At 46.5% G+C, this 13,482-nt stretch overlaps 1 protein-coding gene across 1 annotated transcript in view; it reads right to left on the bottom strand.

The window, feature by feature from the left end:
- Window positions 1-13,482, bottom strand: part of ANKDD1A (ankyrin repeat and death domain containing 1A) — a 55,485-nt gene that overhangs the window by 14,840 nt on the left and 27,163 nt on the right. Inside the window, 2 exon segments of the mRNA XM_086319061.1 lie at window positions 467-557; window positions 4,428-4,640. Of these exon segments, the coding sequence (XP_086175187.1) occupies window positions 467-557; window positions 4,428-4,640 (304 nt within the window).

Raw genomic sequence — 13,482 nt, forward strand, 5'->3', positions numbered from 1 at the left:
GCAGAGCTCACCACTCTTGCTGGGGCTGCCGGGCTCTTTGAGCTCTCGCCTCTCTGCTCCAGCAGACGATGGCCTGGTTATCCATGGCGTCCTGAGCCCCACGCCCGATTCTCACCTGGAGGGGCATTTGGTGCACTCAGTCCCTCCCCCACGGCTCTGCTCGTGTCTCCTCACCCTCCTGTCTCTGTTCCTCCCTGCTCCACCCGGGTCATGTGACCTCTCGCTCCTTTAAACACACATGGTGATAACGACTTCTCCATAATCCCTGATGCCCAGTTTTTCTCTGAGCCTGGAGCTTTGTGCTGCCACTTATCTTTTCCAGGCGGGCTGTTAGTCTGAGAACATGTCCTTGTTCTTGGTTCCAAGGCCCCCGCCGGGAGAAATCAGACAGCACCATGGGCTGTGGGCTCCTGAAAGGCAGGGGACAAGTCAACGTCACACATCTCTGCCTCTGCCAGGTGGTGACTCACCGCATTCTGCTCCTTCAGGTCCAGCCTGACGGCCACGAGTCACTGCAGCACAGCCAGGTGGGCAGCCAGGTGAAGGGCTGTGTTGCCCTACTGTAAGGAGAGGGGCTCCCGAAGGGTTGGTGGGATCACCACACTGGCAGGTCCTGGGGACCCGTTGGAGCGGAGGTCCAGAGAGGGGTGACGTGTCCAGCGTGACGGAGCAGGTCTGTGACAGGCTGTAGCTCTGCTGGACCAATGCCACCCTGCTCGGAGAGCTGTGCCTCAAACTACCAAAAACCAGGGGCATTTTCAAGGACCAGGTTCTCATCTCTTTTTTCACAGTTTAAGATAGACACATTACCTTAAAAAACAACAACAACAAATCCCTATTTTCCATTCTCCAGGTTAAAGCTGGTCCCAACTCAGTGAGCCCAGATCTATGCCTTTCCTCTAATCAGGCCATAGCCCCAGAGATTCTCCTTGTACTCAGGCTGCGCCTGGCGGCCGCATGGCCCAATCTCTCACCTCCTACATCTGTTCTAGATGTTAGCTTCTTACTGAATAGCACAGCCCACCCTGACCATGCGATTGAAAATTGCACCTTCCTCCTGATCCCCTTATCCTGCTCCACTGTTCCTTTCCCCACATAGCGCTGACCACCTAACACCCTCTACCAGCTACTTGTATATTATATTTATTGTTTATTGTCTGAACCTCTTGGCTGGAACAGAAGTGCCACAAAGGCAAGGATTTCTGTCTTATTTTATTCTCTAAAGTTTTCCCAAGTGCCTAGATTAGGGCCTGGGGCATACAGGAGATATTTGTTCTGTAGATGTTTGTTCAATAGTAAATAAGGGACACGCAGAACCTGACCTGTGTCTCCTGGAACTTGAGAGCAGCCTCACCCTTGAGAAGTCTCAAGGTGACAGTGACAGAGCCGTGGCAGATGACTCCACTGGGCGGCCAAAGGGCACAGTGTCCCTTGTGTGGGAAGTGGCCTCACTGAGGGCAGACTGCTGGGGGTCATCCTTAGAGAGATCTTGCTTCAGGAGGGTAAGAGGCCCCAGGGAAGAGGAGGCAGCCCGGGACATGGTATGTCCCTACAGGGGAGCTGCAGTGGGAGCCAGGGCAAAGACCCTGGAGTCACAGACAAAAGCATCCCAAAGGGAAGACTCAGCTTCAGCCATTCATCATGTCCAGGAGGCGGTGGGAACAATTGAGCTGAACCAGTTAAGGGGGCCTTTTGGCTCAAGGGCTCCCCTCTGCCCTGGCCCCAGGAAGGAAGTCAATTTAGGGACTTCTCTGGTGGTCCAATGGTTAAGAACCTGCCTTCTTCCAATACAGAGGACTCGATTCCTGGTTGAAGAACTAAGATCCCACATGCCATGGGGCCATTAAGCCCAAGTGGTGTAACTACCGAGCCCACACACTCTGGAGCCCATGCACCACAACCAGAGAAGCCCACGCACTGCAACGAAGACCCAAAGCAGCCAACAGGAAAAAAAAGACACACAAAAACAGACATTCAGTTTAGGCACAGATCTTTTAAGGACCCAGTGAAGATGTGAACACGGACTTAAAGTAGTTAAGCCATCCCCCACCCCCATGATAGATCCACACATACACAAACTATCTTACGGGGTCAAAGATGAAACATTTACATTTCCTTTATGATCGTCATCAGATTATACTAATATGTAAAACTAATTTTAGAAAATCCCCTGACCACTTGGTTCTACTTCTTTCCCACTTGCTGCCGCAGGCGAGGACCAGGCTGTGGGTGATGTAGCCGCAGTGTGAAGCCTCTGTGTTCAAAGAGGCAGGAAGGAAGTGGGTGAACTGTGGGGGCCCGGTATGTGCCCTGTGGAGACAGGCCAGGGCTTCCCTCTTCCTTCTGGATTATAAATATCTACTTCCTGTCCTTTGAAGCTACAGGTGGCAGGGAACCCCTAACAGGGCCTCACCCTCTGCCCAGGCAGGGCAGGGAGCTGGGCGGAAGGAGGCCATGGCCTTGGGCCTGAACTCTCCCCTCCCGCTGAGGGGACGTCCAGCCTCTCCTCCTCTATGGGGCCCTGTTAGCATCTCCTTGCTGTTTCCCAGGGAATTAGTCACTGTCTCTGGGCTCCCAAAACCTCTCTGCCACAGCACCTGCAGTGTGACTTGCGTTGTCATCCGTTCTAACAGGTCTGTCCTGCTATGCAGGCTGGGGGTGGGGGTCGGGGGTTGTAGCAGGAGTCAGACCTCCAGGGGCTCAAAGTCTTGAAAAGCTGACTGTGCCCTCTCCCCCAATGAAATTCAAAATAAGAGCACTCCTCAGTGGAAAATATTAATACAACACTTAACGTGCATGCATGCTCAGTCGTATCTGACTCTTAGTGATCCCCATGGACTGTAGCCCACCAGGCTCCTCTGTCCATGGGATTCTCTAGGCAAGAACACTGGAGTGGGTCGCTATGCCCTCCTCCAGGGGATCTTCCCGGCACAGGGATTGAACCCATGTCTCTTATGTCTCCTGCATTGGCAGGCAGGTTCTTTACCACTAGCGCCACCTGGGAAGCCCTACCCTTAACAGGGCATGCAATTTTAAAAGCTGTTTTCTAGAATTTCTGATTGCAAGATTCTGTGTAAATTCATCAAAGCTGAATTTTTCTTGCTTTCTGGTTTTGGTGTTCCTGCTCTCCTGGGGCCCTGAAAACATCTTATTTTTTTTTTGGCTTCCTGGGTAGATGTGTCCTGGCAAGAGTTGTCCTTTACTGTTCTCTGTATTCCACCTTCCTGGCTCAGGGCCTAGCCCAGAGCACAGCCCATATTTCTGAAATGAAGTACATCTGCCTGACCTGAATCTTGGAATCTGACTTGGCCTTTTTATCCTAGAAAGATGAGTGTGGGCAGACAAATCTGATGCAGATCCCCAGGGCTCAGGGCCCCAGGAGGCAGCATGGTAAGAGGGAGAAGCACAGGGGCAGGCATCAGGATGCTGGTTGCAAACCCCTGCTTGACTCTAGTTTTGCTGTGTGACCTTGGTTAAAGTATCCCCCTCTCTGGGCCTCATCAGTAAAATGAGAAGGTTGAACAGGCCCTTCAAGGACATCTTCCAGCTCTAAGATCCTGTGGTCCATTGGTCTGTGAGCTTTGTCACTGGCTTATAAACAGGACTCCTTGTATCCTGGCCAAGCATATTTATCGGAAAATTAACAATGGAATTCTTCCCTTTGTTGGAAGCACTGTTTAGAATTTGAGGCAATGTATTTGCCTATTGATTCACAATGGTCCATTGATACAAGTCATCTGCAGAGTGGTCACCTTAGGTCCCCACCCCTCATCGCTTCTCAGGTTGGTAAAATTCTGCTTGTAAGCTCTGCTACTGCTACTGCTGCTAAGTTACTTCAGTCGTGTCCGACTCTTAGCGACCCCATGGACTGCAGCCTACCAGGCTCCTCTGTCCATGGATTTTCCGGGCAAGAGTACTGGAGTGGGGTGCCATTGCCTTCTCCGTTGTAAGCTCTACCCTGAATAAACTGCTCGCTCCTCAGTGCTCTTATCCCTCTTTTGCCATAATCATAGTAGATTACTAAAACAACAAAGAAAGCAAATAACCAGCAGATGTGTGGCTACCATGCCCCTCACTCTTCCCCATTCCCTGCAGCGACAGACATCCCCAGTGAATCACAGCCCTGCTCAAACCCACCTCAGGCATCACCACCAACCAATCAGATTGCCATCCTGGATCCCCACATTTGGTCACAGTTCTGTACTAGGATTGTGGTGTTGAATTCCTTGAGTAAGAAACTGTGTCTTGGGCATCTGTGCTCTTCACCCATAGCACAGTGTTCAAAAAGTGCCGGCTAGATGAAAACCAGACATGCGCTGGTCTTTGGGCCATCAGGCCCTGCAGCACACTCGAGTCAGAAGTAGACACAGGTGAGCTGCCAGTGACCACCCTGCTCAGGAGCCCAGAGCCTGGCCCTGCCCTGGGACCCATGGTCACAATTCCTTGTCTTTGACACTGTGGCCACAGCCAGAGCCCACGGAGAGGTCCAGAGCATCCAGCTGCCTGTGCTCTGCAGCCCAGTGAAACGCAGCTCTTCCTAGCTGGCCAGGGAGAAGAAAGTGAACCTTTCTTGCCCTGCCCTCAGTTTCCCCAGCCACTCTGGGCTTGCAGTGCCCCAGACACTCTCCCCTCCCCTTGCCCTACACATCCTGCCTGGAAAGCCCAGACCCAACTTCCCAGCAACACCCCACTTGGGAGGGCCCCTCCCCCACTGAAATCTTCCTGTGGCTCCTTGCTGACAGTTCAATGAAGGACCCGTTTCTGAGGCTGGGGCCTGAGATCTTCACAAAAGCCCCCAAGAACCTCTCAGGGTTTCACTCCCAAGATTTCAATCCACCTGCCCTTTTCTACCAAAAGGCCCTTTTCTACCTCAAAAACTCTAGCAATGGTCTCTCCTGCATTTAGAATGTCCCCTACTTTCTAATCTTACTGACACGATCTGGTACATCCATCAAATGCCACATCCTCCAGGAAGCAGAAAGCAGAGGCTCCCTTCTCTGATATGTCTAGTTCTTGTCAGAGTCTCTCTGAGGGAACTGACCATTTCTGCTGGTGTCCTGCTCACCTGTGCCCTAAAGCCCCTTCTAGACAAGCAGCTCCCTGAGGCAGGGTCCAGTCTGCACTACCCATGGCTCAAAAGATGCACTCAAGGAATGTACAGGAGGGGCCCTGCCGCAGGAATCCCAGGTCCAGGGGAAGGACACACAGCCTTGCGGCCACTCTTGCCCTGTCACGTGGTCAGGCGCCAGCCCTCCGGGTCCTCCATTATGAACGGCAGCGCTAGCACGTGGCCTTTTGCGGCTTCGAATTGCAGTAAGGTCAGGCCAGCCTGAAACAAGCCCAGAGGGTCTCTGTAGTCTGTGAAGGGAGGCCCTGCTCACACACTGGCTATCTCCCAAACAGTGAATATTTGTGATCGGAACAGCTTTCCAAAGGAAACCACGCTGAAAATGGGGATGAGCCGCTGGGACAACCACAGCACCCACTTAGCCTCACAGGGGCTGGTGCAGGGCAGGATGCCAGAGTTCACATTCCAGGTCCTGCATTTATCAGCTATGTTGTCTTGGGCATGTTACCTGTACCTCTCCGAACTCCTAGTAGGTCAAATTAGGATAATACAGGCTTATTGTGTTTCACTTTATTGAAGGTCTCTTAGCCCTGGAAGTAATATTTAAGTGAGGGATGAGGGAGGTTTGCAGATCCTATGTTTATAGCCCAGAGCTTCTACCCTGGTCTTGCATTACCACTAGATTGTCTGAAGCATGTTTTTGAAATAGATTGCAACCATCAATGGGTCATAAAAATCAATAGTACAGTCTTCTACATCTTGACAGTGATTTGGGTCACAGGGAAGTAGCATTTGTTAAATCTCAGTGTGTATTTCATTGTATACAAAGAATTTGAACTCTAGTTAATAATATGCTGATGTGTTTAGAGGGAGGTACCCTGATGTCTGCAATTTATTTTGAAATGCATCCAAAATGTATTAAAAAAAAAACTCTAAAAACTCATCAATAATAAATTATCCCAATTAAAAAATAATTTGCACACCAAATAACGTATAGGAATGACAAGTAAGCACATGAAAAAATATCTGAAGTTGTTAGTCTTCATTGAAATTAAAACCACAAAGAGTTTCTAACAGTAGAATACGAAAGGGAAAAATATTAACATTCCAGTGGAGAAAGCTGGCACCATTTTAACCAAGTGCTCAAGCTTGATATTATGATTTACAAAAATATATATATATATTTGATCTTCATTCTGGTTCCTGGCACAGAGCTCCAAAAACCCTAGGAATTTCCTAAATGGCCAGAGTGATAAAAAATGTCTTTTATGATGTTAATGAGGTGACCTGAAGCCCCTATCGGAGAAGGCAATGGCACCCCACTCCAGTACTCTTGCCTGGAAAATCCAATGGACGGAGGAGCCTGGTAGGCTGCAGTCCATGGGGTCGCTAGGAGTCGGACACGACTGAGCGATTTGACTTTCACTTTTCACTTTCATGCATTGGAGAAGGAAATGGCAACCCACTCCAGTGTTCTTGCCTGGAGAATCCCAGGGACGGGGGAGACTGGTGGTCTGCCGTCTCTGGGGTCGCACAGAGTCGGACACGACTGAAGCGACTTAGCAGCACAGCAGCAGAAGCCCCTATGTAACCTAAGGATGGAAGCTGGCTGCCCAGGGGACCAATGGTGATTAGAGGTGGAACTTCCAGTTCCACCTCCCCACCTCTGGGGAGAGGGGAGGGGAAGGAGGTTGTCAGTGACCAAGGGCTGAGAATTTAATCTATTGAGTCTATATAATGAAGCCTCCATAAAAACCCAAAAGGACAGGGCTTGGAGAATTTCCAGGTGGGTGAACCAGGTCACATCCATGGGCCAGGTCCCAAACTCCATGGGGACAGAAGCACCTGCTTTTGGGACCTTGCCCTATGCATCACTTCATCTGGCCATTTATGATTCATATCTTTAATATCCTTTGTAATAAACCAGTTATAAAGTAAGTCAATGGTTACCTGAGTTCTGGGAACTGCTCTAGCAAATTAATTGAACCTAGAGAGGAGATCCAGAGAAGGCCCTAGCACCCCAATCCAGTACTCTTGCCTGGAAAATCCCATGGACGGAGGAGTCTGGTAGGCTGCTGTCCATGGGGTTACTAGGAGTCGGACACAACTGAAGCAACTTAGCAGCAGCAGAGAGGAGGTCAAGGGAACTTCTGATTTATAGGCTATCATATAGCCAGGCAACCATCTGCACTTGTGATTGCTATCTAAAGTGGGGGCAGTCCTAGGACTTCCTTGGAAGTCCAGTGGTTAAGACATCATCTTCCAATGCAGTGGGTACGGGGCGGGGGGACGCAGGTTCAATCCCTGGTTGGGGAACCAGGACCCTGCATGCTGCACAGTGCAGTCAAAATAAATAAACAAATAAAGTGGGGGCAGTCCTGTAGGACTGAGCCCTTAACCTGCAGAATCTGACACTATTTCCAGGTAGTGTCAGAACAGAACTAAATTTGTGAACTCCCAGTCAATGTCCACAGGGAATTGAGTTAACTGCTGGGTGAAAAAACACACATCAGAATTGGTGTTAGAACTGGCTCAAGAGAACATCACCAGTAACAAATCACAATGGTATCAAATGCTTTCTGATAGGAGGTGATGAGAAGGACATTTGACCTCTGTCTGTGGTCTTCTTCCCCAAATTCCATAAACCCAATTTAATCATGAGAAAAACATTAGACAAAGCCAAATTGAAAGATATTCTACAAAATGCTTGACCAGTACTTGTCAAAAGTGGCAAGGTCATGAAAAACAAGACATTCTGAGAAACTGTCACAAGATTAAGCAACATGATTGTGCTACTCTTCTCATCAAGAGGAGGAATTTGGTATTTTCCTCCCCCTGAAATAAGGCTGACCCTGTGATGGACTTTAACCAGTAGAACAGGGCGGAAGTAATATCTCAAGAAACCTTGGGACTTCCACTCTTGCTTTTTTGATATCCTATTAGTGGGCGAAGAGGGAGGGAGGTGGTCAGAGAAGGAAGTTTCTGTGAATATCAGCTACCACCTGGAGACATACCATTCCTGACATTCCTCCTCCCTGCAGAGGCCCCAGACATGTGAGACTGTGTTCTCATAAGTGAGCCTAGGCAAGGCCAGAGGAAAAAAATATAAAAATATATGTTATAAAAAATAATAAATCACTGTTACTTTAAGCCATTACATTTTAGGATGATTTGTTCCCCAAAATAGATAAGTAATATGGAGTGGATCTGCTTAACTAGAAGATCCCACTATTCAGAACCCTGCTTTCCTCTTATACCTAAGACCTCAACTCCTTCATTCTAGAACACTGTGGCTCATTCTGTGTTGATAGCAAATATTATCTTGACAGCTACTGGATTTCCCAGAAACACTGAGATTCTCTCTAAGGCTAAGCCAGGACTAGACTTGAATCTGGGTATCTTCACAGGGTGCCTTCTGAGGGTCCTTCTCTCACCCCTACACTATTGGCTCAGATCCTGTGGCGGATAACCTAGGGACATCCTTCAGATGGGAGCTGTCTGCGGGCTGTCAGACATGTCCACTATGGCCAACAAAATCCTGGCAGCTGGACTTCCCTGCGGGTCCAGTGGCTAAGAATCCACCTGGCAGCCACCTGGGAAGCCCGAAATGGTAAATATTGTTTGGTAAATATAAAGAGACCCTTCTCTTCATCTAAATATTTTATTTTGCTGCTGCTGCTGCTAAGTTACTTCAGTCGTGTCCAACTCTGTGACCCCATAGATGGCAGCCCACTAGGCTCTGCTGTCCCTGGGATTCTCCAGGCAAGAATACTGGAGTGGGTTGCCATTTCCTTCTCCATATTTTATTTTAAAGATAGTCATTTAAGGCAATAATAATAATGAAAAAATCCTGCATCTATACACACTGTGAGGTGTGTAGCATGCATGTTATATGTAAGGAAATGCATTGTGAGGCCTTCCCTGGTGGCTCAGTGGTAAAGAGACTGCCTGCCAGTGCAGGAGACACGGGTGGGATCTTCCCGACCCAACAGGGAAGATCCCTGCTATCATCCATTTATTCATTCATCTCGGATTTGGAACCTACAACATTCCAGGCATTATAATTCATCGTGGGGAAATAAAGTGAGAAAAGCATCACATTTGCCCACAAAGCTATAATCCTGGGGGTGACAGGGAGTGACTAAGGCCAGAAGAGAATTTAGAAAAGGAAAGGATTAACTTCTAATTGATGAAATAATAATACTACTTAATTTCTGAACTATTATTCTATGCAAGGACCTGTTCTCAAGGTTTTACTCATTATATCTCTTTCAAATTTCGTGACAGTCTTGGAAGATAGGTGCAATTGTCTCCATAATATAGATAAGGAAATGGAGTAACTCACCTGAAGTGTCACAGTCAGTGAGGGGATTCTATCTAACCTGGATAGTCAGACTCTAAAACTGATGAGTCAATCCTAAAGGAAATCAACCCTGAATATTCATTGGAAGGACTGATACTGAAGCTGAAGCTCCAATACTTTGGCCACCCGATGCAAAGAGCTGACTCATTAGAAAAGACCTTGATGCTGGGAAAGATTGAAGGCAGGAGGAGAAGGGGACGACAGAGGACACCTAAAAAAAAAAAAAAAAAAAAAGAAAGAAAGAAAATACCAGCCAAATGACCAAAAAATATGCCAAAAAACCCTCCATTCATAATTTTTCTCTGATCTCTGATTCTCAGATCTTTTCAGTTGTAGCATAATCCCTGACATCTAATTCCCCAAAGCATGTTATCTGTAATGTTCTCAAGGCAGTTACACTTCTGTTCAGACAGCCATCACGGGTCTCTGTTTCATGTGCTCAGAGTGTTGATGGCAGTGAGGAGCCTTTGGCCCACGAGGGGAAGATGCTCCCCGAGATGAGCTGCTTCTCTATGCTCGTGCAGATGCTTACTGGGCCTCAGCCTGACAGTTGTTTTGTTGTGAAAGAAAGCCAACCAAAGGGCATTCATTCCCAGACTAGCATTACCAGAGATTATGTCTACAGGGAAGCTTTCGTTAGGGAATTAATTATCTTTCTAGCTTTCTATAGAATAGTAATCTCCATTCAAATATGTAAAGCTATTTTTAAGCTTTTTTAATTTGAACTTTTATATATTTTTAGAAATACATTCTATTTTTCATCTTCCTTTCTAGGCTTCAAAATGTTTGAGGAATAGATATTCACCTTTTTTTTTTTTTTTTTGGTCTTTTCCCATAATACCATAAAGAGTGGAAGGGCAAAAGTAGATTATAAACATGCATTGAATAAAAGGTTCTCTCCTCCACGATTTCCCAAAAACATAAGTATACTCAATAAGAGGCTGCTATAACTTGGTCAGAGATTCCTCTATATCTGAGAGGAATACTCTTACTTCAACAAAAAAAGATTTTTTTCTTAGGCTATCCAAAGGTGAAAATAATAAAATGGAGGAGGAAGTATTTTTGTTCTATATTTTTCCTATTGTCATAGATGTTGTGGAAATTAACATTTTAGTTTTATCCAGAAACTAGAAATTCAAAAATTAACAAGGAGATCAGCCCTGGGATTTCTTTGGAAGGAATGATGCTAAAGCTGAAACTCCAGTACTTTGGCCACCTCACGTGAAGAGTTGACTCATTGGAAAAGACTCTGATGCTGGGAGGGATTGGGGGCAGGAGGAGAAGGGGACGACAGAGGATGAGATGGCTGGATGGCATCACTGACTCGATGGACGTGAGTCTGAGTGAACTCCGGGAGTTGGTGATGGACAGGGAGGCCTGGCGTGCTGTGATTCATGGGGTCACAAAGAGTTGGACAAGACTGAGTGACTGAACTGAACTGAACAATGTGAAAAGTTTATTAGGCAATTTAAAAGTTGTAAAAACAACTTTGTCTTACTGACACAGTTTGGTGAAAAGATTGGTGCCTTCTCTTATAATTCCTCTCAGGAATGAGGCTGCTATTGCCCATCTGGGGATTCCAAGTACAGCCTCTGGGTGGAGGAAATCTGAGCTTACAGTACGAAGTGATATGTGATTAGGGCTTGCTTTCCTTGCCTCTTCACAGCTGCCTAACTTATTGAAACAAGTCATTAGATCTCAGCTGATAACAATGAGGTGAAATTTCCAATCTGCCAGACAATTAAAAGAGAAAACAAACTACGTGAACTCAGAAGTCAGTCCAGCCTTAAAAATTTTGCAGTGTATCCATCCATGCTCTGGTTATAGAAAAATGAAATCAAATATAAAGAGAAGGAATGAACTTGGTTGTTTTTTGCTTTTACTTTTTGCTATTTAAATCCTAAAACCAGTGAGAATAATAGAGCACAGTCAAGTCAAATCTTATAGAAAGTATATTTTTATTCAAGCTTATAGGACCTTATCAGTTCAGTTCAGTCGCTCAGTCGTGTCCGACTCTTTGTGACCCCATGGACTGCAGCATGCCAGGTCTCCCTGTGCATTGCCAACTCCTGGAGTTCACTCAAACTCATGTCCATTGAGTCAGTGATGCCATCCAACCATCTCATCCTCTGTTGTCCCCTTTTCCTCCTGCCTTCAACCTTTCCCAGCATCAGGGTCTTTTCCAATGAGTCGGTTCTTCACATCAGGTGGCCAAAGTATTAGAGTTTCAGCTTCAGCATCAGTCCTTCCAATGAATATTCAGGACTGATTTCCTTTAGGATGGACTGGTTGGATCTCCTTGCAGTCCAAGGGACTCTCAAGAGTCTTCTCCAACACCACAGTTCAAAAGCATCAATTCTTCGGCGCTCAGCTATCTTTATAGTCCAACTCTCACATCCATACACGACTACTGGAAAAACCATAGCCTTGACAAGACAGACCTTTGTTGGCAAAGTAATGTCTCTGTTTTTTAATATTCTGTCTAGGTTGTTCATAACTTTTCTTCCAAGGAGCAAGCGTCTTAATGTCATGGCTGCAGTCACCATCTGCAGTGATTTTGGAGCCTCCCAAAATAAAGTCTATCATTGTTTCCACTGTTTCCCCATCTATTTCCCATGAAGTGATGGGACCAGATGCCATGATCTTAGTTTCCTGAATGTTGAGTTTTAAGCCAACTTTTTCACTCTCACTTTCATCAAGAGGTTCTTTAGTTCTTCTTATAGGACCTTATAATGACTAATTCATGTGACCTTGAGAGAGACCCAGAGGACGTGGCTAAGCAGACCCAAACTCACCAAGAAACGCAGGAGAAACGTTTCAAGTCACTAAATTTAGGGGTGATTTTCTCTGCAGTCATAGGTAATTAATGCAATCGTGACTATTAAATTAATGGACATACAAATCACACACAAATCCATAGCATACTTTGTTGATAAATGTTTAAAGAATCTTCCTGCAATGTGGGAGACCCAGGTTCGATCCATGGTTTGGGAAGATCGCCTGGAGAAGGGAATGACAACCCATTCCAGTATTCTTGCCTGGAAAATTCCATGGACAGAGGAGCCTGGGGCCTGGCGGACTACAGTCCATGGGTTGCAAAGAGTCGGACTTGACTGAGCACCTAACACACACATGTGATATATGAAACACTTACGATGGTGTATTAGGCTACAAGGGAAATCTCAACAAATGTAAGCAGCAGAAATCCAATAGCTCATTTTCTCTGATTAGGAAACACATTCATATTTAAAAGGAAACCAAGACTCTCCAATTGCTTGGAAATGTTAACTTTTTTGTGTGTATCATTCACACTAAAATGGTGCATAAAATGTGCATATATTGTTTAAATAATAAAGTGAACATTCAAGTAAACGCCACGCAGGTCAAGAAACAGAACCAGAGGTGAACGTTATCCTGATGTTTGGATAACCATGCTTTCACTTTTTGTTATTTTACCACTTAAATGTATATCATGAAATGAGTACTCTTGTATCTTTCTCCCTAGCTTAGTACTACATCTAAGATCAGATTCCTCCCACGCAGACAAGAGACAAAGTTTCAGTGTGTGTGATTTGTGAAGCTTGTGCTCTCAGAAGTAAGGCAGTCAAGGAAGCCAGGACAGGGCAGCTCCAAGCTCCAAGCAAAGATGTTGTCTCAGAGGCAGCCTGCTCCCTGCACAACCCTGGAGCCTGGAAAACACGACTGTGCTGGGCCCACATGTCATAAGCAGTCTTTGGCCAGGGTCTACTGGGGGAGGGGGACCTTCAGGTCAAGGGCAATTTTCCAGGGGCTTCTCTGGTGGCTCAGTGGTAAAGAACCTGCCTGCCAATGCAGGAGACATGGGTTCAATCTCTAATCTGGGAAGATCCCACATGCCACGGGGCAACTAAGACCATGCACCACAGCTATTGAGCCTGTGCTCTAGAGCCCGGGAGCTGCAAATACTGAGCCCACATTTGGCAACTGCTGAAGCCCATGTGCCCTAGATAGAGCCTGTGCTCTGCAGCAAGAGAAGCCATCAAAATGAGAAGCCTGAGCACTGCAAGTACAA

The sequence above is a fragment of the Bos grunniens genome, chromosome 10 (assembly GCF_055505025.1).
Source record: "Bos grunniens cultivar Pamir isolate PY7600 chromosome 10, Bosgru_T2T1.0, whole genome shotgun sequence".
Classification (NCBI taxonomy): domain Eukaryota; kingdom Metazoa; phylum Chordata; class Mammalia; order Artiodactyla; family Bovidae; genus Bos; species Bos grunniens.